Raw genomic sequence first — 25068 nt, 5'->3', positions numbered from 1 at the left:
CTCTTCCTTGAATATATATATATATATATATATATATATAGATTTAACATATAGTAAATGCATGTATGATGCAGTCCAATAAGTATGTACTCGGATCGCTTATGTAAATTATCTTCTCACCGGGGACGATTGCATAGTCGGGAAGGGGAGATACACGTGTTGGAGTAGTAGAACACGTGCGAATATTTCATCAAAATGTACTGATCAAACTCATTTGTTCGCACGTGCCCTGCTTCTCCAGCAAGTGTTACTCACCCATTACATTTCTCTCACAAACTCCTTCCATGGCCATACATATAACTACTTACAATAGTTGAAGAACTACTTACAATAGTTGAAGAGAGAGAGATTTTTGTTTGTACAGAAGAAGAGAGTACAGAATGAGGAGGCAGGACCTTATGCTTGCTCGTTTACGTGCATATATAGCAGGGGCGAAGCTACAGCCAGCACATTGGGTGCATGTGCACCCCCTATTTTTTCAATTTTTGTTTATTTTGTAAGGTAAAATGGTAGAAAATATTAGATAAGATAGAAAACTCTCTTTATTGCACCCACTAATTTATTTTATACACTTGATGCTCATAGTAAATTTTATGTCTAGATTCGCCCCTGATATATATCGTGGTTTCGAGTGTTTGATAAAACGAGGCAAGTCTGAAAATAAGATAAGTCCGAAAATTCAAAAAGTATTGAACTAAAAAAATAAATGGGAGTGGAATTAAAGTGATTGAGTCTCGAAGTGGGATTACTTTAAATGTGGATAAGAAGTAAAATGGCAATCATGTCACCAAGTCTTTCATTACTTTAAATGATTCTTTGCTTTCTCAATGTTATTTCAGAGAGTTGTATATACAACACGCATGTCTGCGTAGATTCGTAAAACGAGACTCGCAGTTAATAACTACTCCCTCTGGATTTAAATATTAGATGTTTAAAGTTTTACACACATATTAAGAAACAATAAATACAATATTTTAGTTGTTACTTTTTGATTATATCAATAAAGTTTCACCACTCATAATTTTACTTGTTAATTTATGTTTAAATTTTAAAAATAAATGCATTAATTATATCTCAAAACATCGTACATTTGTATACAAGATAAAAATATAGAACATCTTACATTCATATCCGGAGGGAGTATATAATAGTATATTTATTTCCAACATTTGGTCAACATTGGAGGATGAAATAGAAATGAATACAAACTGATTAGCATAGTGAAAGAGACCAACTAAATACAAATTGATTGGCATAACAGAATGATCTTTTAACAAAGAAAGATGATATCAGATAGATCGATTTACAATTGGACAACATTGGTTAAGCATAATTTATAGATTATGAAATATAAATATATTTTTTTTGGTAAAAGATAGATTATGAAATATTTTACTACGCAATGCATGTATAGTTTATTACGCAACGCATGTAATAGAGACACACGGTAAAGATAGGTGACGAGTTTGGGTCAGTTTATGTCTACTTCCTGCCGCCGAATCCAAGTTCAAGTCTCACTATTTTATCCCAGTTTTTATTTCACCCTGACGTCACCAAAGATATAGTTATCAACCAAATTATTATTAATACTAGTACTAAACTAGGACTAGGAGCTCAAAACCTTACCTGTTCGAACTTTCAGTGCATACCTACTAGCATTAACTAAGTTTTGGTTATAAATTATAATTACCATAAAATGCCGATTAAGTTAAGTGCTGGTTTATATCAACACAATATGGTTCAATCAAACTCTTGTCTGGAAACACAGCCATAAGGACATCTCCAACTATGACACAAATTTTGATGTTTTTGTGTTAAACAATAATTTTCATCTTCAAAACATTACACCAAAAAAATATCTATATTATTAAAAGAGAAGTACCCATTAAAAAATACCCCTAAGTTTTCTAACTTATTTACACTTTCATGCCACTGAAAATTAAATTAAACTACTTATTTTAATATTTGTCTTTTCCAGTTAAATTAATGAGTTTTCCTTAATCAAATTTAAATTTAATATCATTAAATGAACCTACCTATTTTAATGCTTGTTTTTTCCAGTTAAATTAAAGAGTTTTTCTTAATGAAATTTAAACTTAATGTTTAAATGAACCTAAAAATACATCATATTTAACATAGCTTATTACGGATGAGTACGGCCCAATAATGAACTTGAATTTTATTTTTACGAAAACGTGAATCACTTGACTTATGTAATATTTTAAATATATTAACTACAATATAACAAATGCATATAAGCTACCTATGCTTTAGTTCGAAATGATCATGCTCAAGTTTTATATAGTCAACTTACATCATGCATCGATCGATGTACAATAGTCAAACCACCTATAGTTTTCGTTTTCTTTATAGGATGTATCAACCAACCATTCATCCCACTGATTTTCTAACCTTTATAAAAAAACAAATCAATAAATAAAAACTCAAAATCCAATATATTTTATTAATCAAAACATAATATCTTCAAAGTCGTATCTTTAATGTACCTGTTAAATATAAAAATTGTAACCATAATTACACTAATTATAATAATATATTTGATTCCAACCAATTGATCTATTACTTCGGTAATTGATTTGCTTGCAGAAGAGGAAACAATAAATTTAAAATTTATAAGAATATAAAGATATAAAGATTCCAACCAATTGCCTATATTTGCGTATGATTTTCACATAATAAGCTTCAAATTGAACATTGAAAAAGATAGAGAGATTTTTTTTAATCTTTTACCGACACAGAACTTAAACAAAACGAAGTGTTAAAGGTAATTGTTTTTTGTTACACTTCCCGGAAAAAAAAACGGTTACAACATGGGCTTTCATGGCATTTTAACATATTAATGTTATGGACATTTAATAATTATCTTGACCAAAAACAAAGACTATAAATAATTTATTATTAACAAAAGTATGAAATTATTTACAATTTGATGACTAATTCATCGCCCTTTTTTATATGTTAAATTTTTCATAGAAGTTTAAAAATCATTTTATTTTCTTTAAACATGTATACCTAATTTATAATCTTTTATGCCATACTAAGTCATGATATAATATTTATTCATATTTTACATTAATAACCATTGTTTTTATATATCATATACAATTCTCTAATTACGTCTATTTGTTCAATTTTGTATATGATATCGAATATTCATCATAAATAGATGGTTTAAGATGCCAAAAAAATTATTTACTTGGTGAATATAAAACATCAAATATTACAAATACATCATTTAGTTAAATAAATAATCATTAACTGAAAATTCATATCCGCGCTGGGTGCGGATCAGGGTCTAGTGTATATTCATTTAAAAAAACTTTTAGTTTTGCTAATTTAATACATTGATTATTTGCAATTGACTAATTATATTTATCATATTTAGTTTTGATATATATATATATATTAAAATTTGATAATTTTATCTTTCTGTTTATTTGTATATGCTATTTTTCTTTTAGTTTTTAATTATTTATTTTATTTAAAAGATTAGTCAATATTAAAAAAATTAAATATTAAAAATGAAAAGATATTTTATTTTGTTACAGTTTAAAGTAATTGATAATATTCATTTAATTATATTATTAATTAAAATATATACAATAATATTTAAATGTTTTAGTAATGTGAAATCGTATGATATATTTATTTAACTATGAGTTAAAAACTAATTAATAAAAATAACTATCTATAATTAAATATAAATAATAAAATACATAATTTTAATTTTGGTGTGATGAATAGTTGGTGTAAAATATTACATCACATTTGAGGTTTGGTGTTTTATTGGAGATGGCATAAAAAAAATAGAGTACGATTAAGGGGAAGCCGGTAAAAGAAAAAAAAAAGGGAAGCCAGTAAAAATTGTTATGATTTATATTAGCGTTAACAAATTTTTTCTAAGAAAATAAAATATTTATAAGCAAACTTTTCATATGCAACTTTACACTGGTTATTATATATGTGCACCCATTCAAAAATAGTTCAGATTTCGCCTCTGGCCCCGATTAAGTGTAACTTATCTTCACTAATGTGTAAGCTACATTTACTAATGACTATGAGCTAATGAATAATACAAGTCTACATCCAGCTAATAAAAAGTTGTACACATGTTTTGTAGATTTGCACCGAATATAACGATTTAGGTGATGATTGTTGGATTTTAGTTTTTGGTTTTTATATTTTGATTTTTAGATTTTAGTTTTTGGTTTTTGATTTTGCTGTAGATTTTAGTTTTTCAAAAAACTTGAATGGTAATTTTAGATTCTGGTTTTTGGTTTTAAATTTGTTTTAATTTTTTGTATATTTTGGAATCTAAAGTTTGATTTTTAAGTTATTATTATTTTTAAAAGCTTCACTTATAAGTCAATTTTTTTAAACAACTTAAAGTTACTAAAATAAATATCATTTCTAATAAATAATACCAATAGAACTCTTAACAAATATGTAAAATTTCCATAAATTAATTTTAAATAAATAATTTTATTTTATTGTCAAATTTTTAAAAATGTTTTTATATAATATTTTCATATTAAATATGTTAAACAATTATTTTTACTTAACCTGATTGTATATATTTTAAAGAACTCATTATTAAAAGAATTGATTGGATGGTAATTTTAAATTCTAGTTCTTAACAAATAAAAATATTAATAATAAAATCATTATTCTGAAAATAGTTAAAAAAGTATTATATTGGTTCCGTCTTATTGTTATAGGCATGAAAGAGTAAAATGATGAAAACTAATTTCCCTAACTAATACCAAAATTTATCAACATCAATATATACATATTATTTTAATATTTAAATTTTAATTAGTAAAATTTATTTTATCGATAAACTTAAATCTTTATGAGTTATTTTGGAGTGAACTATAGTAAATCAAAAAAAATTACAAAAGATCAATTTATTATTAGGTAAATTTTCATTCACATATTGTGCTAGCTTTCGTAAATTTAATCTTAGTTTTGGATTGGCATTGGTATGACATTGATGCTTACATATATTTATTTATTTTAAATTAACCAAATCCCAAATCTATTTTTCTAAGACATTCTGTGAATAGTAGACACTGTCATAATAAATAATGATAACAATACTAGAAAAATATAAGGTTCATTATTATTAAATAATAATTTGTAATAAAAATGAAAATAGTCAACGTGGATCAAAAGTTATTAAGAAAACTTATATTTTGGTTTTTATTTAGAAAATGTAGTTATTTTAAAAACTAGTAACACATTCGATTAAAAAAAAACAATACTATAAGTTTCTCCAATAACGTAATAATTAGTAGGGATACTTAGTCAAAATTTACGTTTGGCTGACTTTCTCTAAAAAAACATAATTGATTTTTTTCGAATTTGATTTGAAATTGGAAAGAAATGAAAGAAAAGTTTATAAAAAAAAGGAAGAAAAAGGATGGTGAAGAGAAGTGAGAGATGATGGTGTGGTGATGGAGACAGTAACACAGAGAGGAATGGGTTGCGTGTTCCTCGCGAGTTTCTTTCCCTCTTCTTTTTTCTTACCCTCGGAACTAATTGAAAAAATTCACCGCTATAGTCCATAGATAGCGAGACAGAAACTTTGTGGCTTGAAGAGTTGTTCCAATGCAATCCTTTTAATAATTTTATTGTTCTCCTCTTTGCCCATTAGTAACAAAATTAAAACAAACCATTAGTAACCCACAAATTTTTTTTTTCCTCCCACAATTTCCATTAGCCAAGATGGGTAATATCCCCATATATCGACCATTGTTGACAAACTGAGAGTTTGACCTATTTTTTATTTATCTTACTTTGAAAACATGTAATCATGTTAAAAGTGAAGTACAACTATCTTCATCTGCGGTTGAAAAGGAACCTGTGCAAATTCTTATTAGGTCAAGTTAGATTAAAACTCAGTTAGAGAAAATCATATATGGGTCAATTCAATCATTGTCACACGTTTTAAAGCATGAGCATCGAATCTTTAGACGGATAGATTCTTCATTATATGCAGAAATTGAGATATTTGTATAACTAAAAGATTTCACTTTTTTAATAAAAAGAGAAAGAAGAAAAGGTGGAGGATTCTGCAGTTCACTGTCACTTACTTCTGACGAAATTGAAGTGAATCGTTCCCCCATGTTTTATGGGTTTGGATTTCCCCTCTGACGTCATTGCCTCTCTCTCTCATTTCATAATTAAAATTTTGTTTACATATATCTAGGGTACAATCCCTTGCATTTTGCCACCTGAATATGTATAGCAAATTTATTACTACTTTTGTTTCAAAATGTAAGGTGTTCGATAGAGTTTTAGATGTCTCAAAATATAAGATAATTTAAATTTTCTTTATAATTTTAATTTTAGAAACCGTGTAGCTAATTATATTTTATAGTATATTTTATAATTATGTGGTCATTCTAATTTACAGTTTTGATGATATTTTAAATATGAAAATAACTTTCTGAATATTTGTGTTCAACCTAAAACATTGTACAATTTAGAACATAGTGAGTACTACTTTCATTCATTTCACTTAATCATGTTAGACAATATTCAATAATTGAATAAACCATGTCTATTTTCCGACGGGTTAATGTTCACTTTGTCAAAGATCACGCATCCAATATGTAAACTGCCGCGTTTCATAGCTAAAGTATCATCTTTGCATTTTGATAGAAATCAACTACTCGGGGTAACTAATCTCTGCTTGTATAGTTCATTTAACTTGGCCAATCTCTATACTCCAATTGTACAATCTTTCTGCTTGTAGTAGTACCCTTAACATCAACAAAACAAATTTTGGAACGAAAGATTTGCGAAACTCCACTCGGTTTACCGAAATAACTGTCTGGAAAAAAACAAGACTCCATAGAAGCTCAATAAGCAGTAACAAAACAAAATGTATCCCTTCAACCAAACTAGATAATATCTAACCAGAAGAGAGATAATCGTAGTAGAATCAAAAACCAACTAAGAGGAAGAGATGATCAGAAAAAAAATCTTGGTTTATTTAGTCTTCTTCCTCAGCTTCGTTCTCAGCAATGTTGAAGTACCTCAACTCATAGAGGTTACGGTCCTTGTTGGCTGCGATCACTCTGAGCCAATCTCTGACATTGTGCTTCTTCAGGTACTTCTTTGTCAAGTACTTTAGGTATCTACACACACAGATAACAAAACCACGTTAACTTAGAGAGATTGACTAAATCAATCTCTGTAAGATAACTTAAAGAGATTCTACAGCTAAGACTGGTGTAGATTTTAATCAAACCTCTTGGAGAATTGGCCATCAGAGGTGACGGTGATCTTGTTCTTGTCACGAGTGATTGAGACGGAATCACCGAGAGCACCGGCTTTACCACCAACCTTAATCCTCTCCTGAAGAAACTTCTCTAAGGAAGCAATCTCCATGATCTTGTCATCAACAGCTTAGAACAATCAATGGCGAAGGAAACTCCCTTCTTCTTCCCCTTTGGAGCTGCGGCACTTCCACGACTCATTTTCACACCTCTCTTCCCTCTACATTCAAAAACATATTGGCCATTCATATAATGCTAAAAAAAAACGATAAACTAAATTCGTTCCTTCTCTTCTCCGTCGGAACACTTCTACAACATACATCAATACTCGGAAAGGTTGTTTTAAGTTGAAAGAGTGACGATGAAAGCGTACCTGTAGGAAAAAAATGCTGGAAGATGGAACTGCGGCGTCTTCCTGATCTTGAAAGAGAGAAGAAGAAGATGTTGTGTCTAGGGGTTAAGGCTCTATTGTAATTCAGGCCCACATAACTTTTAGATTAGTTTCAGAAATGTAAGTCTCAGTAACCATTTTCTTATAATGGGCCGAAAAAGTTTAGAAACTGATGATAGATGTTAGGAGCCGCGCGAACGCAGGCTCCCTCTGCCACAAATAATGACACAGGCTCTCCCACTTGGGGAGACCTTAGGCTAAGCACCCCTCCTCAAAGTGCAATGGAGGTCACTAGCCTAGGCCACTCATCTTCTTGATCATGAGTTGACCCTGTCCAGGTAAGTGGTTTGCTTGTTCACTCCACTTTCCTTCTTATACTCTTCTTCCCGAGACCTTATTTCTAAGTGCAAGCGATGTGGGACAACTGAAACCACTGGCACAAGCCTGAAATGGGTTGGGTATTGAACGCATGGGCCGGACATACAGGCCCATTAAATGAAAAATTGGGTAATGTGTTGAAAGAAAGATAAATGTATGTTACGAAGAGATTTTTAACGGAATATAAAAACCCGTCTCTTAACTTTTAATTAAAAAAGCTAATAACCGGTTATTAAATAAGAGTTTTAAGAGCTGATTTTTATCTTTTGTAGTTAAAAGTTAAGAAACGGGTTTTTATATTCCGCTAAGAAATTCACCCTACGAATTCTCCAATAATCATGTTCTAACAATCTTCTGCTATGAAACTTTCGAAAATATACTATAGCCAGAAAAAGTTCGAACATTTCAAATCATCTATAAAATGAATGTTATCATACAGCCAGTGCCAATCTTAGACGAGGTTGTCAGCTTGTGTCTAACTCTAATCTGAGGTTGGAATATGAAGAAAATAATATAATCAGCTCATAAGCCGAATGAAGGTTGAATTTTATTCATATAATTTTCTGCAAGTACCTCTTACATTTTTGCATCCCGTATTTTGCAAACAATCTGCAAGTTTGTGGGGATTATATAACCCAAGCAGTTAATTAATTTCAAAGTACTAAAAGAAAGATTTAAGGACATGAAAAAATGTCACTAGCAACAATATGCCCACAGTAACAGAATAGGCATCAGCCAATGCATGATATAACAAAGAGTTTTTTTTTAGTCTTTAGTCAAGTTGTCGGGCTTGAGAAATTTGGGGTAGCGATCGGTGGCTCCAGTTTTGTGATCGTAGTACTCAACTGCAGCTGCTCCAGCCAGAGCGGCTAATGTCAGAGCCTGAGCGTGTAGCCTGAGAATACAACCCAATACACAAAACGTGTGAGAGATGTAATGGTGAAGAATAATTAACCATCAACATTATCATCTTAAATTCAGTAAAAAAAAAGACTTGCATCATGGTGAATTTGTGATGCATCCTAAATGTTGCTTCAGTAATATGTTACCAAGTACAAAACACGCGTATTGGAAAGCATAGTGTATATGATGATACATATCAGAGACTCAATTTGTTATTGTTAGAATGAGTAATCTACATCCAACCAGGTGAAGAAATGAAGAAACAACAAGGAGAACGAAAGGATAATTATTAATCTGGAGAATCTCAAGCGCAAACACACAGAGAAAGATATAGAAGGAGTAACAATACTTGAAGCAGTTCAAGCTTCCTCAAGATTAGTGTATTTAAGAAAATAATACAGAAGAACATAACCAATTTAATTAATTAGATGCATGTTTGTTTCTTAACCATTAAAAAAGGGAGATAAGAACAAAGATAAAGAAGATACCTGGCGTGGATGATTCGGACACTGGTTTTCATACCAGGTTTAGACCAGTTGTAAGCGATTGAACCAGAGATCCCACTCAGCCATAAACAACCTGCCAAGAGCCGAGAGCTAATATCAAACCATAGTATATATACCAAAAGAACACATACACGCAAACGCGGGGACACCGAGGATGTGAAGCGAATAGGAACTTTCAATTACTTTAGCACAAAAATTGAGATCTAAACATTGGGATGAACACGACATATATAACCAACAGATCTATAAAACAGTCGATTTTGATTATTACCTACGGTACGAAGCTTGTGTTCTACGATCCATTCCCTTATCTCTGCCATTTTTGTCTTTGATTCCGCCATTGCTCTTTAAGAAATGAAATTCGGAAGAAAAGGGTAGGAAACAAAAAAAAGCAAAGAAAAGAGATTGAAGAGTAGACAAAGCGCGTTTGGCCGTGGCTTTAAAGCGACCAAAGGCGGAAAATTCTAAGGAAGAGAAAACCAATTTGCTAACTTGAGCTTCATTCCCGCTGTTACACATGTCATTTAATTAGTTAGGGGTATGAACGGTGACTAAGGAATGATGAGGAATAATATATATTTCATAAAGTTCCTATAAAAAATCACCATTCACAAAGAATAATAATTCTCTCTCATTCTTTCTCACTAGTTTCATAGTCTCCGCGCAAGCGCGGGGCCAGAGACAATGATAATGCTTGGATGAGATTTTGATGTTTGTTTTGTGAATATTTTTTTGTTCGGGTTTTAACCGAAAATGGTCAGGATTGAAATTTGTAAATCTCCCAGCATGATTGAATTGATATAAAAATGATTAGGAATTCATATGCTTTTGATATTTCCATATATTATTTTAGGTGATGTTATCGAGTATTTGTGTTATTAGTGCTTTCATGTTCAAAGTTGTTGTTATTATCTATTTAGTAGGTTGTTAGTATATTATTGTTAAATAGTTGAATGACATTAAAAATAAAATGGTTTTTAATATGTTTACAAATTATGCAAAGAAACATAGTTTAATGGATAGAAAAGAGAATGAGGTATCATGCTTGTTTAGGGCTTGTGGGGGTTAATATTTATTAGTGAATAAAGAATTTTATTTATTAGAGAATAATTTTTTTTATTTACAGATAAGAATGTTTAACAAATTGAATTGTGTCTGTATTTCCATATTTTATTTTTGTACGATTTAATCGGGTCTTTACGTTATTAGCGATTTCATGACGTAGGTAGCAAAACTTAAGTAGTTGTTAATATAAAACTCTAATATTGGAACGTAAAACAGTTTTTTTTTTCAAAAGAAATTTAATTAGTTTTTTTTTAAATGTGTCATGACATGTTTTTGAAAATATATAATTGTAGTATAGTTTCGTTTAGATAGATTAATAATGATATAATTTAATATAATTATATAGTTGTATGCCTATTTCATTCGTAGTTTTTTTATACTCACTCTGTTTCATATTAAGTGTCATTTTAGACTTGTGCACACAGATTAAAGAAACAATTAATTTTGCATGTTTTCTATATAAAAACACAATTACCTATACACCTAACCATATTTCAACCAATAGAAAAACGAAAAAAAGAATAAAATTAATAAATTTTGCATTGAAAACCGAAAACGACACTTATTTTGTAACAAATTTTTTTCTCTAAAACGACACTTAATATGAAATGAAGAGAGTATTTGGTAAAAATATTATGGATAGTTTAAAAATGGGAATGGTGGACTAAAAAGGTTAAAGTGGTATAGGTCTATTTTCGAACACAATGAAAACATAATAGCTGGGTTTTGAAATGCTTGGGCTTGAAAATCGGTGGGTCTTGAGTCACAATTTAGGTCTGAAACTGGAAAAACAGTTTAATCTCCTTTTTTTTTCCTCATCATCGACAGCTTCACAAGTTCTTGCAATTCCTGGCCTGATTGCATTTTCAGTGTGTGAGTTTGTAAAATTATAGTTATTCTAAAGCGTCATGGAAAAGAGATATGCTCACCTCAGCTAAGGCTGTCTCTGCCGCATTCCTTGCTCAGTGCTCATTTGTTGCTTTGTTGTTTTCGGAGCCTAAAATAAGAAGGTTTGAATTTGTTAATTGAGTTTGACAATTAAATAAATTGATTAACAAGCTTGATGTGTTTCCCTTGTTACCATAAATTTATCTTAAATTTTCAATAGATAAATTTTGAATAAAACATAACTTGTAAAAAATACTAAAGAGAAGACAAAAAAAAGATAAAGTTCTTTTGGCCAATTAGATTCATTAAACCACAAAATAAACAATAACTATTAAATATACTAAACACATAAACTACATTAAAATTCTAACTAAATTTATATAATAATTAATTAAAAGAAATATTAAACTTTTTGACCAATTGAAAACAGATAAAAGGATAATCTTATGCATTGTTGGATTAATCTAAATCTAAGGGTGGAGATTTATTCTTCTCTCTCTTTCTCTCTGCAGATACATATTTCTCGTTCTTTTTTTTTTTTTTTTGGTATGAATCTTCTCTTCCTCTTCTTTCTTACCATTTGTTTTTCATATTTGATCAACAGAAAACATAAGAAGATGATAATGGAGTTGAAGAATACGAAGATTCGCTGGTGACGAAGCTCTGGAGGCTCCCCGAAGACGAATCCACGGCGGAGCTCAAGGTCGACTTCACACCATCATCTCACATGTGCTCAAGCTCAACTTCACACCATCTTCGCAAACTCACCGTCACGCCATCGGTTCGAGTTCGCCGTCAATCTAGCCTAACAGAGAGGAGGAAGATTCTTCCCAAATCTCCATTATTCTTTTTCATTTTTTGGTCTTTTAATCTGCCGACGCATGGATCTGATATGTTTGTGATGGTGAGATTTAATGTTCTTTTGTGGGTTTGATACCTAGAAGATCTGAAAGCTGAACAGAAGATATGCGTTTAAAAAGCCTACGATAAAAAAACAAACTACGCAACTGATATCACTGAATATGCCTTCAAATTCAAATATTCAAGTTTTAAAAAGATCTTACCATTGCTACTTATATATTTTCATCATTTTATTCTCAGGGCATAATGAAGCAACTGTTTTTGTGCTTCGAACAACATCGGATCTCCTTTTTTCTAGTTCAACTCACTCACGCTGAAATGCACGATAAGTCAAAATTGAACAGTCTGCTGATGTTACCGACTTTCGTTGCTCTATATTCTCCCTGAAGCTGCAACCAGTAGAGGAATCGTTGAGAGTTTTAGAGATGAAGGGTTGCTTTGTTTAAGATGAAGTATATATAAGGAGGATTTAAGGAGGTGTTACGAATCGAGACCATTAATAATGAATTGATTTGAGATGGGGAAATGAAGAAATTGACGAAGAGAAGCTGTTTCTTACTTTCCTGGAAACTCAAGAGTCAAAACTCATTTATCATAACATAATATCAAACCTTTTTTTATTTTTTGAAGAAGCCCATTTATCATTATCATATGAAATAATATCGAAAAAATGAAAAAAATAATTTACTTTGAGTGAGACCCATATAATTTGGCAGCTGCGTGGTTTGAACCCACAAACTTGCGGACTTAATTAGAAGCTTTAGACCACTTGGTTAAAGTGTATTTTGTTTTTCATAGCCATCTTACCAAAACTATGGGTTTTTAAAAAATAAACGTGGAGCCCACAAACCTGTTGATGTGGCGCGCTGGAGAGCCTTGAAACTGCCTCATTATAATGTTCATTTTTTTTTTTTGTAGAAAATTAAAGAACAACTATTTTTTTCATTCGTGCTGTTCTATTCTTGTATATTCTTTTTGTATATTCTTTTTCTATTTGTTCACCGGTCGGACCTTTACTTGTAAGTTGTGACTAAGTTTTATGCGTCTGTTAATAGGCTATTTGTTTCAAACCCGTATGGATCCTATTAGACATTTTCAGAGCTCGAGTGGAAGAGTTCTCCCATTGTGATCTATGCTATTAATTGAGTTGCTTAGCACTGGCCCGAGCCAATATACGTAGCTACTGATCAACAAAACCACTCTTTTTGTTGCCTTGTTCTTATAATTAGCTACTGATCAACAAAATCGATTCCATAGCGATTGAAAACAAGACAGTTCAAGTCTAACGAAGACGGTGGTAAAGAAAATAAACATCACAGTTTCAAGAGCCTCGGATCATCATATCATTAAAAGAAAAAACACAGTACAACAAGTAATTCTTCTTTTCCTGGATTTGGAGCCATCCTTCTCTTCTCTACCCAAATGTTGAGATGAGGAAGTTCTTGTATATGCTCATAAACTTGGCCACAAATGCTGCCAGTGTTAAACACCCATAATAAGCTGATTTTCTTTTTACGTAACCCATTTGGAATGAACAGTTTACATACCTTCTATGTGAAATATGGCTTTCTGACCTAACCTCATCCGATGTTCCTGTAACAAGGAGCCAATTACATCATCGTCGAAGAGAGCTCAGTCTCGAATGAGAACACAGATGCTGAGACAATGAGTGGTGTATACAAATAATCTTACATAATATGCGGCCCAGTGGCAGACTTCAAGCTTCAGCTCCGAGTCCAGTTTCCTCAGCAATTCGTAAAGAAGCCTCTGTAGAAGTATAAATTATGTGTAAAAAGGAAAGATAAAAGGACACGAATATTAGAATTGGGTTTTTGTTTGAAACCTTCAGTAAGACTTCTGGTGGAATGCAATTAACCAGCAGCTCGTATACTTTCCCGCGCACCTGAAACAAACTGAAGAAGCACACGAGAGAATGGTTAGATCAAGAAATGTTTAAATCTATAATTTGCAAAAGCTAAATGATTTATTAAACTGCGAACCTTTTAGGACTCTGTTCCCTCAGCATGTCAGTTGATATTTCAGCAACATACTCTTCCCAATCCATGGGAGATATCGCTTGGTTATCTGTGAACGGATAGCTACAACGAGAGGAATCATGTTAAGTACTTTTCAAAACAACAAAAGAATGAATCAGATTCATTGATTGTCTGCATAGATACAGTTAATGATGCTTACTTTTGGACACGACAAGTCTCAAGTGACAGAATAGCTCTTCTAAGACTGCGATTTGATTTCTCGGCAATACGAGCAGCAAAACCATGGGGTAGTTGCAGGCTTTCTTTCTTTGCAACGAACTCCAACACTTTCACTATCTGCAAACAGAGAACCACATTTCTTCTAAACAATAATCTTGCATACATTTTTTTGCAAGAAAATTTACACAGGCTAAATTAAGCAAAACACTGAATCTTACATCATCTTCATAACAGCAACTACAGATTCTTTATATCAATGTTTTTTTAGAAATCACAGGAACAAACTTGCACATCACAGACATGCTACAGGATAGGCAGTCAGAAAGTTTTCGCATAAGTTTTAACTTCTTGTGTTCTAGCCCGTCTAGTGAGAAGTACACAGTAGGAAGGTATATGTCAGAATTGATTTCTAAAAGTTGATCTATAGGAAAAAAAAAAACTAAATGTAATTTGAGATCTCCCATAGGATGGGCATTTAAAAGAAAATTTAGTTGGCTGATTGTTTAAGAGAATAGTCTAAACAGAGAGAGGAGCAGCTTATGTACCTCTTCCTGCGAAGGTGCATTAATCCGCACATTGAGACAACGAGACTTGATGGCTTCTGTAACCTTTGAAGAACTGTTACAGCATAAGATGAGACGGCAAGATGAGCTATATTTCTCCATTGTTCTCCGCAGAGAATGTTGTGCTTCTCGTGAGAGCTTGTCAACTTCATTTAGTACCAACACTGCCAAAACACAACAAAACAAAAATCACAAAATCATGTGTTTGCGCACAACCTAATACTTTTTTGTATATCAGCCATCATCCAACAACATTATGTGGAAAAGTTAAACTAATTGGGCAGGGCATGGGACAATACTTAGACAAGAAAATATGTAAGAAACAAGGGATAAGTTGATAACCGAGAACAACCATCTAAATGTGTAACGAAGACACTCAGTTGAACATGAAGCTTTAAACTCGATATATGAGGCAACCATCTACTCCACTAGTGATAATTTTAGTGAAATAGTCAAGCGGAAAACACTAATTTTTACCCTTGTAGCCCTTCTTTCCTTTGGTGTCAATTGGTCTGTTCTTGGCCATTTCTTTAATGATCTCTTGAACGATGTATCTGTCCTGAAAGCCTGCATCACTTGGAGTAAGTTCCACATGATTGGTGCTTGATAGTGTAGTGAGCTCCAGATCAATAGTTCTACTCCCAGCCTGCATTTTTGTAAACACGTTAACATAACATAAAGACGGAAACTTAAAAAAAATTATGAAAACAGATTATTAGACCAGCTAGGAAGAACACCAAGACTTTCACTGGGTTTGGCTCTAAGTAGGTTTCATATACTCAAAATTAGAGACAACAAAACCGACAATTCTCACAACGTTGTCATGTTTGTTTTAATAGAATAATCTTATATAGAAGGACCACCAAAAGAAGAAAATGATAGTAAACACACAATTCACATCTATTAGTTCACATTTCACAAGCACAAGAATACATTGAAACAAGATTGACTGATCAATCCAACAAAAGCAAAAGACATTAAGCAGAGAGAAATTTAGAAATAAAAAGCAAGGTAAACAGAAAAGAGAAAACCATGTACAACTCACATCAACTTTCCATGCCCTATTCTCCACTTTCACCTGCAGAATGAAAATGAAAAGTAGCAATCAGAAGATGAACATCAATGTAAAGAAAAAGATCAATAGTTAGTACATTAACCACATCCCAACAAGCAAAAACAGACAGATTACTTTTCCTCAACAACAATAGGTTTTAAAGTCTTCATCTTTTGTTATTACCAAACTATAAACCCAGAAATAAAAACAAAGGAACAGAAGGATACCTTCTCAGCACTGGCACCATATATCTGCTTGAGAAGCGCCATGATTAGGGTTTTCTTACCCGAACCTGACGGCCCATAGAAGAGCAAATGCGGACAATCTTGCTCCGTAACCTACGCAGAGAATCAAAATTCAGCTCCCAAAACGTTCAAAAAGCAAAATTTTGACCTAGCGCTCGAACAAAAGGAGTACCAATTTCTTGAGATTTTGAGCGATATCCTCATGAACGATAACCTTATCGAGCGATTTCGGCCTATACTTGTCGACCCACAACATCTTGCTCACCACCGGAGGGGTTTAGGGAAGGCAAAGGGAAGTGGCGGGAAAGAAGTGAATCGTCTTCCCCCTTCTTCCACTCTCAGCTGCTTCTTTGTGAAAACGTCTTTCGCTTTGCGTCGATACCTGAGTAAATTCGAACGAACCCTCCTTTTCATTTAGAGTGTTTGAGTAGTTCCACATACAGATCGCTCTCGACGAAACTGTGGAGCTTTTCAAACGGGTTTACTACAAAATACATCGCTGGTTTTGTAGATGCTTAATTTATCGAGATCATTTGATTTTTTTTCTTTGTAATCTGATACAAACCAAATCAAAATCCTCCCAAAGAACTCAGTAAAAATTAAAACCGATAAGGGAAAAGCTTAGAACAGCTCGAATTTTATATATTCAGCGCACAATGTTTAGTTTTATATATTAGCTCAAAGATGAAATTTAAACAAACAAGAGAACTCTTAAAATGCGAGTGCAGCAGCAGGCAGTCTTTATATAAGTTCTTGCATCAACCACGGCCACGACCTGCTCCTGTTTTCACAGCATATTATAGTTTAGCTCAAATCCATTTTCAGCAGACAAAACTATGTAGAAGATCATCAAAGATTTTGGTGTAATCTAGTAAGATCATCTTTACCTCTGTTGCCACTCATCTTCGCCATTGGAGCTCCTCGACCACGGCCTCTGGCCCCTCCATCATCCACACCACGTCCTCTCCCACGTCCAACCCCTGGTGGTTTTCTATCTGCATATATGTAACCATTGTTGATATATAGTTAATTACCAAGAAGAGCTTGCCTCTGTTTGAAAAGGCACCATGTAGACATGATAAAACTATACCTGTGCGGGTCTTCTCCTCCTGTACTTTATCAATCACCTGAAAAGAGAAAAACGCAAAATAAGTAAAAACAATCTAGGCACAACTGAAACAGGTTATGACTGTCACATCTACATTACTAGAACTTTGTTTACTCAAAATATAATTGAACATAGAGGGGTCGAAACAAAAGAGACTATTCAAATATATAGAGTTATTCGCTTCAGAAACACAACACAAGTGCGTCAGTAATCTGGTCAGGCAACAACCATTCTCTGTGATATCGTCCAAGACGCGCTTCAACAAGAGGCATGTACCTCTTGGAGCACATATCTGATTTGGCTAAGCATCATCACTCCAGAGAAGAAAAGAAAAAGAAGGAATAAAACTAGATAAATGACGAGGCATGACACAAGACTACAAGAGTATATTACCTCATCTGGAACTCGAAGGTACTTGATAGTGTTACCGCGGATATAACACTCCGGCATCCTCCAAAACCTGTCTCCGTCCTAAAGCGTAAATCAAGCGGCAGACCAACATAATTTTAGTGCCAACCACACAAAAATTACACGAGGAAATACAAAACAATATGGAAGTTTTCTATCAATATACGAAAGTAGAAGATGATATAACCTTTGATGTGCAGATGACTTCACGCAGATGAATGTTCATCCACGTATCACAATTCACTAAATGCCCATTGTACGTCTCTCCATTCTTGAGCTCCACAAGCTACCACAAGGATTCAAACATCAAAAAGATGTAAACTTTAAAAGAAAAAGAAATCTCCTATGCACACAACTTTCATATAGACTCTCCCCCACTTAGCTTCTGCTCCATATACTACAAAAACTATAATCAACGGTTCAAATTTCGCAATACCATGGGATGCCCTTGAGCAGTCTTGAGCAGCGAAAGAGGAAGCTACAAAAAAAAATCAAAACCAAAAGAGTCAATTTTTTTTTGAAGTTATACAAACAAACAACTTAAAGATATTGTATAAGCTCATCAAGCAACTTTACCATCTTCTCGAATCAAAAGATTTAGAGATCCGTGAAGAACCTGATCACATAAAAGAATACAACATTAAACCACACTCGGAAGAACCAATAGAGGAAACAGAACAAAAGCCTTAAAAATCGGAAGCAAAGAGAGAAACCTTGCTACCAGAAGATTGGCTTCCTCTTCAACAAAAGAAAGAGATCGAAGACGACGGACGGAGGCGGCGAAATATTTTCGAAATCGGGTTACCTTTTTCTACCTCTCTTGTTGAACTGAGTAGTTGAAGGATTTCTAATTAGGTCAAATACATAGGAAGTGTTTTGGATTCGTAATATGTTATTTTATTATATAATTATAATTTATGTAGCGATGTCACCAACAAATCCGATGTCGTCCAGCGGTTAGGATATCTGGCTTTCACCCAGGAGACCCGGGTTCGATTCCCGGCATCGGAGCTTTTTTTTAAAAATTTTATATGCTAAATATATAAACAATCTTGGGCCTTACTGGGGCCAACAGCGAGTTCATTTTTTTTTCTTTCATGGCCCGTTTTAAAACTTTTAGGGTTTATTCGAAGTATAAACGCTGTGGCTTCTCAGTCGTGTGGCTTCTCCTCCTTTGCCGCACTTGCTTTGCTTCTCCTCAGGTAATAATAATACTTAACGAACTCTTTTTTGATTCTCCGCTGGATAGCTTCTAGATTCTTTGTCCTCGTACTAATTTGTATTATCTAGCTAGCTGTTACCTTGACTATAACCTTGAACGTTGTCGTTTAATATCTGGTTAATTTTATTGTTCTGAATGGCGTGTACTTGATGCAGTTAACTGTCGCTGTTAGAGAGTTCTATTCTAACGTAGTTGTTATGTGTTCTGTTTTTGATATAGTGTTTGAATTTTAGATATCGTCTACTTGAATTCAAGATGCAGAACGAAGAGGGTCAGGTCACGGAACTCTACATTCCTAGGAAATGGTAATACAATAATGTTTCCTCTTCTTTAAATTAATTTGTTACGTAATCTCTCATAGGCATCTTTATTGACAGTTTTTTTTTTTCTTTTTATATCTGAAACCACAGCTCTGCTACTAACCGGATGATCACATCAAAGGATCATGCCTCTGTGCAACTCAACATTGGTCATTTAGATGCTGATGGCATCTACACCGGTCAATTCACTACCTTGGCTCTCTGCGGTTTTGTTCGTGCCCAGGTTTGTCATAGACTTATCTTTAGATTCTGGAATCTTTGTGTTATCAATTTGTCAATCGTAGTTGGTTTTTTTTGTTGTCTCTTGAATGGTCTTGTGGCTTGAAATAGTATATAAGCTTTTTTGAGTTAATTAGTTTTGTTAGAAGAAGTAGGACTTATCAGCTTGAGCAAACACTGCTTAATATTCATTTGATTGACTATTTGCAGGGAGACGCTGACAGTGGGGTGGACAGGCTGTGGCAGAAGAAGAAGGTCGAAGCCAAACAAATCTAAAGAGCCTGATTAAGCTGTCCTTTTGCTTTGTTCTGAATGTTGTTATTTAATTCAAAAATGATCATCGGACATACTGAAGTAATGATGATATTTGCTTGACTCTTGGTTTTAATGCTTCTTGTGTTCTGATTTTCCTCACATCTTCAAAATTTGTCAAACCTTTCTCATTTTCGAACAATCTTTAAAGAATTGGGATAAGCCAAACCAAATGTTAATGATATCTGAACACTCAAACCACACAGTATAGTTTAGTTATAGTTATATGAATGAATTACAGGATAATATTAATTCACGATCCGAACGACGTCGTCAGGGGAAGGTGAGCGGCAAATTTGATGCACTTCCGTTCATTGTTGAGTGGTTTTATTTTGGCGCTTAGGGTTCTTATTTGCGATTCCTTCATCTCCTCGCTTGCGGATTCCCAGAAACATTGTCCTCCAAGGTGAGTGATCAAAGCTTGAAAGCTCTGTATCTCTGGCGATGGCGGAACATTGTTAGTTAATTCGATTACTAGGGTTCGGAGTTCTGAGTATTATCATTTGCTTAAGCCGATACCCATATTAAAAAGGACTGTCCTTTAGTCAGACCAGACAGTTTGAACTCGATGGATAAGCTAGATTCGTGTTTCGACGAGGCTGTGATGAAGCTTGTCGAAATGGGTTTTACAAAACCGGATGCTGTGGAAGCTGTAAAAGCTGTAGGGAAGTCATGTGGTGACGCTGTTGAGTATCTTCTGAATAGAACTGGTGGATTCTCTTCTGCTAGTTCACTATGTTCTACAAAGAGTAATAGTAACAAGACCCTTGGCAAGAGAGCTTTGCCCTCTTCGTTTTCCTCCGGTTCAATGCGACAGTCGAGTCTGTTTGACCATTTTAGATCCGTGGATCGGAACAAGAAGAAAGGTGGCAGCTTTGGGACTTCAGTAGTGTCTGATCCTTCAGAAGAGATGATAAAGCCTCCTCCTTTGGTGTTTACTGAGTCAAGTGGTTGCTCAGAGGCTTCATCAACTTGGGAGAAAAGAGTTGATTCCATTCTACGAATCCGGTTTGGTATTTCGTCTCTGAAAAGTTTCCAAAGGGAGGCTTTGTCAACATGGGTTGCTCATAAGGACTGTCTTGTTCTAGCTGCAACAGGATCTGGTAGATTCCCTTTTCACTCATCGCTGATGCCTTCTTCGTTCCTACATGGAGTCTAATTGCGGTTTATGTGTGTCTCACCATGCAGGAAAATCTCTTTGCTTCCAGCTTCCTGCATTACTGACGGGAAAAGTTGTTGTCGTGATCTCGCCATTGATAAGCCTGATGCATGATCAGTGCCTTAAGCTATCAACGCACAAAGTCTCTGCTTGTTTTCTTGGTTCAGGCCAACTTGATAATCGTATAGAACAGAAGGCAATGCAGGGAATGTATCAGATCATATATGTCTGTCCTGAGACAGTGGTTCGGTAAATTTCTGAAATTCTCTTAAATGAGTGCATTTGTATTATTTTTTTATTTGCTTAAATGATGATTTAAACTTGATCGCAGACTGATTAAACCACTCCAGAAGCTTGCCAAAACTCATGGAATTGCTCTTTTTGCTATTGATGAAGCTCATTGCGTATCAAAGTGGGGACATGATTTTCGTCCGGACTATAGGTATGTTTTTTAAGAATCAAAACTTGCAAGTGTTATTGCTTTTCTGTGTGTGTTCTTAGTTTTCTAAACAAATCTCCCCGATGCTGGATTTTCAGGAAACTATCTATGTTGCGGGAAAACTTTTGTGTCAGCAGTTTGGCATTCTTGGAGTATGATGTGCCGATAATGGCATTGACTGCAACAGCCACAGCTCACGTACAGGAAGATATTCTTCAGTCACTTCACCTGTCAAAGGAAACAAAAACTGTTCTCACTTCATTTTTCAGGCCAAATTTGCAATTTTCAGTGAGTTTCCAGCTCAGATTTAATTTCACTTTACATTTAGGAATATGATTAGCAAACTAATATGCAACTTACTTGATGCTGAATGTGGACCATGAGATGTAGAGCTTAAAGTTGATGTTTTTTTCTGTCATTTACAGGTTAAACATAGTCGAACAAAGTCTGCAGCTTCATATGCAAAAGACTTCCAGAACTTAACTGACTTATACTCTGGAAAGAGAAAGGCTACCGGGAAAAAGCTAGCAGTAATCTCATTAGAGTCAGAGGGGCAGAATGATTTTGGTTATCACGATGCTGAAAGCATTCATGAGACAGATAACGATGATGATGATGAAGAGGATCCGGAGAACTCTTTGGCAAAGCAAAACAGTTCAAATGGGAAAGAAATGTCAGAAGAGTATCTGGAAGATGAGACCGACATCTTCCAGAGTGTTGACGATTGGGATGGTAGGCTCCTTTTCATTTTTGTTTGGTAACAGAATGATCTAAAACTGTTGATCCAACTACACAACTTTGATTTCAAAATTAATGGCTGCATGTAACTTAGTAATAGCGTTAGTAAAATACATAATCTTGGCCAAGTTTCGCTTGGTTAAGTTTTCACCTTATGTTCAAACTAGATTGGCGAAATGGTAACTTATCGAAAGTAAATATGTTGACAACAGAAATAAAGTCCTGTATGATTTATTTTTTCTTTTCTTAATATATCATTGGTGTTGAGGAATGGTGGTTTAGATTCAGATTTAATCATTGCAGTTGCTTGTGGCGAGTTCTGTGCAATGTCTCCTTGTGATGTCCTGGATATTCCTGATCCTTCCGGAAAGCAGACACCTGACGAATGTGGACACAATCATAGTAACAAGGCGAAGAATCTTGAAGGACCGACAATTATTTACGTTCCTACAAGAAAGGAGAGTGTAAACATTGCAAAGTATCTCTGTGGGGTTGGACTGAAGGCTGCAGCTTATAATGCAAAGGTATGGACTGAAAAAATGTACTTTTTTTTTCCCTTATGAATCTTCTGAACTGTTTCTTAGGAATGAAAATTGTCAACCTTTATTAACTTGGTATCAAGTCACTATATCAACCAAGCAGCTATAATAGATTTTTGTTTGAATTCCAGTTAATGATGGCAAGATCTTGGATTCTTAATTAAATGCTTTTTGTTTTAAAATGTTGTTATGGCTGTTTTTAACAGTTTGTTACATTTTACAGTTGCCAAAAAAACATCTGAGACAAGTTCACCAAGAATTTCACGAAGATAAGCTGCAGGTAATTTTATTGTGTTCTGACTCATCCTGAATGTTCTACTCTGTTATCCACTTCATGTGGAAGAATATTGACGTTATGGTACTCATCTTCAGGTTGTTGTTGCCACAATTGCGTTTGGAATGGGAATTGACAAGAAAAATGTCCGGAAAATCATCCATTATGGTTGGCCGCAGGTCTCTCTCAGAGCTCTTTAAATGATTTTAATATTTAACATTTATGGATACCAAAATATATAAACAAATCTATCTTATTACATCTCATTGAAATAATGAAACCGCAGAGCTTGGAAGCTGTTGGGGAAAGTCACACGGCGCAGCGGAATGTCACGGTCGTGTTCCCCTGACCTTGTGCGAACCTGTGAGGAAAATACTTCGACGATGGCAAGATATCAAAGTTGCGATAACTAAATGAGACACACAATTTTTACGTGGAAAACCACGGGACCGTAGTCCACTCAAAAATCCACTATATACAACGGTTAGAGACAATGAAACGCCCAAGAGAAAGGAAACCACGAAGAGAACGATCACGTCAACAGCAACGTCCTTTGAAGTTACAGAAGAATCTTCCATGGAAAAGCAAAGAATAAACCTCTCTCAAGTAACGAATCCACTTTATATTTAGATCATTTCTTCTTTTACCAAAGCACATTCTGTTCATGGGTCTTTACGGAAGCATAATATTCCTTTCTACAATTGCTCTTTCAGGTTCGTTCTTCTTTGCTCTCAGTCCCATGTTCAGGCAGAGACGTCGAGCCATAGAGAAGCTGAAGCTAGTGAATGAGGCTTTGGTTGCTGCGGAAGAGAATGTTGCGAGGCTCCAAGAGCGCCATGATGTGATTCTCAAAGAGATATGTTCTTATTACCTCGTTAACTCCGAGCTACAAGAAGCTTTGGTTGCAGCTCGAGCAGCCGTTGATGTTGCTTCAGGTTTTGTCATAGAGCTTAGAAGATTACAGTTGAATTTATTAAACTCACTTTCTTAATGTATGTTAAACACACGTATTAATGGTGATTGGATTAATTAATTAAAGATATAGCATGATTAACGTGAGGTGATGTCTCTAACTAAACAAACCTTAAAATCCATCATCATGAACCCCATAAACTGCCTAGCTACTGCTTTACTAACTATCCTATGTCTCGATGAAGCATTCCATCGTTTGCATGTGCATCTTACTTTTCCAACACATGTAATCGGAACTTTGGAGAGTATCTCCCCGATCAAATCTCTGGAAAGATCAGAGATTGTCGTCATTGTTTGAAACAGGTGCCGAAATTAGTTAGGGTTCTAACTTTTTCACGATTGCTTATAGATGACATATACCACACATTAGGTTATGCTTGTTATATTTATACGTGTTACACAAAAACAGTGGGTTTAATCACCGACACAACAATATATATCAAATTATGTAGATATTGAAAACTATATATTTTTTGTATATTTTATAGAGAAAATTACTTAGATTGTGACTCTTATTTTTTTAACTAATTACTACACTAATTCTATATCTTGTACACACGTTAAAAATGGGTGTGAAAGACCAAATAACCCTTTTAGTTGATAATTATTATAATACTTCCATTATCATTAATTTTAGAAACTTAAACATGATAAAAATAAATCTAATCTCAAATGAAAACAGTTTTCTTGTTAACAAACGAAGAATTTTTTTTAGGGTTCACACGATTCATCACCAACGCCTCCGATTGTTGTCTATTTGTGTGAATCTCGGTTTTCACTAACAATTTCCGGCGGCCACTATCCATTGCTGAATAGAAACCAATAGAAACCCTAAATCCGAACACCCCCCCCGGCTATATCACTAACCACAAGAGTATATCGAGTTGAGAAACGAGGTTTGTGCTTTGGTCTTCTCTTGTTCTTCCCCTGAGACGAGGATTCTGTTACGGTGTTCGAGAGCGTTGAGGATAAAGATGTCGT

At 34.0% G+C, this 25068-nt stretch overlaps 6 protein-coding genes and 1 non-coding gene across 9 annotated transcripts; 3 read left to right on the top strand and 4 right to left on the bottom strand.

The window, feature by feature from the left end:
- Positions 1 to 6780: 6780 nt before the first annotated feature.
- LOC106304834 (60S ribosomal protein L22-3) lies at positions 6781 to 7508 on the bottom strand. Its single transcript, XM_013741221.1, is given in 3 exon segments — positions 6781 to 7166; positions 7280 to 7436; positions 7439 to 7508. Coding segments are annotated over 3 exon segments (372 nt in total). The 3' UTR covers positions 6781 to 7021.
- A 1082-nt stretch (positions 7509 to 8590) lies between these two features.
- Positions 8591 to 9925, bottom strand: LOC106303927. The gene is made up of 3 exons (XM_013740289.1): positions 9757 to 9925; positions 9468 to 9558; positions 8591 to 8971 (listed from the first exon to the last, which is right to left on the bottom strand). Exons 1-3 carry the CDS (start codon positions 9824 to 9826, stop codon positions 8842 to 8844), a joined length of 291 nt encoding a protein of 96 aa, XP_013595743.1. The 5' UTR covers positions 9827 to 9925; the 3' UTR covers positions 8591 to 8841.
- A 3604-nt stretch (positions 9926 to 13529) lies between these two features.
- LOC106303639 (replication factor C subunit 3-like) lies at positions 13530 to 16796 on the bottom strand. The gene is made up of 11 exons (XM_013739934.1): positions 16550 to 16796; positions 16360 to 16470; positions 16124 to 16156; positions 15556 to 15724; positions 15061 to 15242; positions 14496 to 14632; positions 14300 to 14398; positions 14143 to 14212; positions 13992 to 14066; positions 13847 to 13892; positions 13530 to 13772 (listed from the first exon to the last, which is right to left on the bottom strand). The coding sequence occupies exons 1-11, from the start codon at positions 16631 to 16633 to the stop codon at positions 13714 to 13716; spliced, it is 1065 nt and encodes a 354-aa protein (XP_013595388.1). The 5' UTR covers positions 16634 to 16796; the 3' UTR covers positions 13530 to 13713.
- Positions 16797 to 16986: 190 nt separating this feature from the next.
- LOC106303905 (sm-like protein LSM4) lies at positions 16987 to 18739 on the bottom strand. 2 transcript variants are annotated; one of them, XM_013740258.1, is made up of 8 exons: positions 18607 to 18739; positions 18470 to 18509; positions 18330 to 18371; positions 18081 to 18179; positions 17879 to 17956; positions 17468 to 17504; positions 17265 to 17372; positions 16987 to 17158 (listed from the first exon to the last, which is right to left on the bottom strand). In XM_013740258.1, exons 2-8 carry the CDS (start codon positions 18470 to 18472, stop codon positions 17136 to 17138), a joined length of 390 nt encoding a protein of 129 aa, XP_013595712.1. In that variant the 5' UTR covers positions 18473 to 18509; positions 18607 to 18739; the 3' UTR covers positions 16987 to 17135. The 2 variants fall into 2 exon arrangements, with proteins under 2 accessions (XP_013595712.1, XP_013595713.1); XM_013740259.1 differs by having other exon boundaries at positions 18615 to 18733.
- Positions 18740 to 18832: 93 nt separating this feature from the next.
- On the top strand, positions 18833 to 18904 carry TRNAE-UUC. Its single transcript has one exon. It is a non-coding gene; the product is annotated as a tRNA-Glu (tRNA).
- A 115-nt stretch (positions 18905 to 19019) lies between these two features.
- LOC106304122 (40S ribosomal protein S21-2-like) lies at positions 19020 to 20068 on the top strand. Of its 2 annotated transcripts, none has more exons than XM_013740518.1 (4): positions 19020 to 19095; positions 19335 to 19420; positions 19526 to 19658; positions 19865 to 20068. In XM_013740518.1, the coding sequence occupies exons 2-4, from the start codon at positions 19371 to 19373 to the stop codon at positions 19928 to 19930; spliced, it is 249 nt and encodes an 82-aa protein (XP_013595972.1). In that variant the 5' UTR covers positions 19020 to 19095; positions 19335 to 19370; the 3' UTR covers positions 19931 to 20068. The 2 variants fall into 2 exon arrangements, with proteins under 2 accessions (XP_013595972.1, XP_013595973.1); XM_013740519.1 differs by having other exon boundaries at positions 19036 to 19095; positions 19349 to 19420.
- Positions 20069 to 20239: 171 nt separating this feature from the next.
- LOC106303202 (ATP-dependent DNA helicase Q-like SIM) lies at positions 20240 to 24165 on the top strand. The gene is made up of 11 exons (XM_013739533.1): positions 20240 to 21069; positions 21155 to 21374; positions 21457 to 21567; positions 21663 to 21852; positions 21990 to 22296; positions 22606 to 22826; positions 23065 to 23121; positions 23214 to 23294; positions 23402 to 23436; positions 23571 to 23721; positions 23829 to 24165. Exons 1-11 carry the CDS (start codon positions 20535 to 20537, stop codon positions 23880 to 23882), a joined length of 1962 nt encoding a protein of 653 aa, XP_013594987.1. The 5' UTR covers positions 20240 to 20534; the 3' UTR covers positions 23883 to 24165.
- The last annotated feature ends 903 nt before the right edge of the window (positions 24166 to 25068 follow it).

The sequence above is a fragment of the Brassica oleracea genome, chromosome C7 (genome assembly GCF_000695525.1).
Source record: "Brassica oleracea var. oleracea cultivar TO1000 chromosome C7, BOL, whole genome shotgun sequence".
Classification (NCBI taxonomy): Eukaryota; Viridiplantae; Streptophyta; class Magnoliopsida; order Brassicales; family Brassicaceae; genus Brassica; species Brassica oleracea.
The sequence above is the reverse complement of the archived record's forward strand: the minus strand, read 5'-3'. Positions and strand labels throughout refer to the sequence as shown.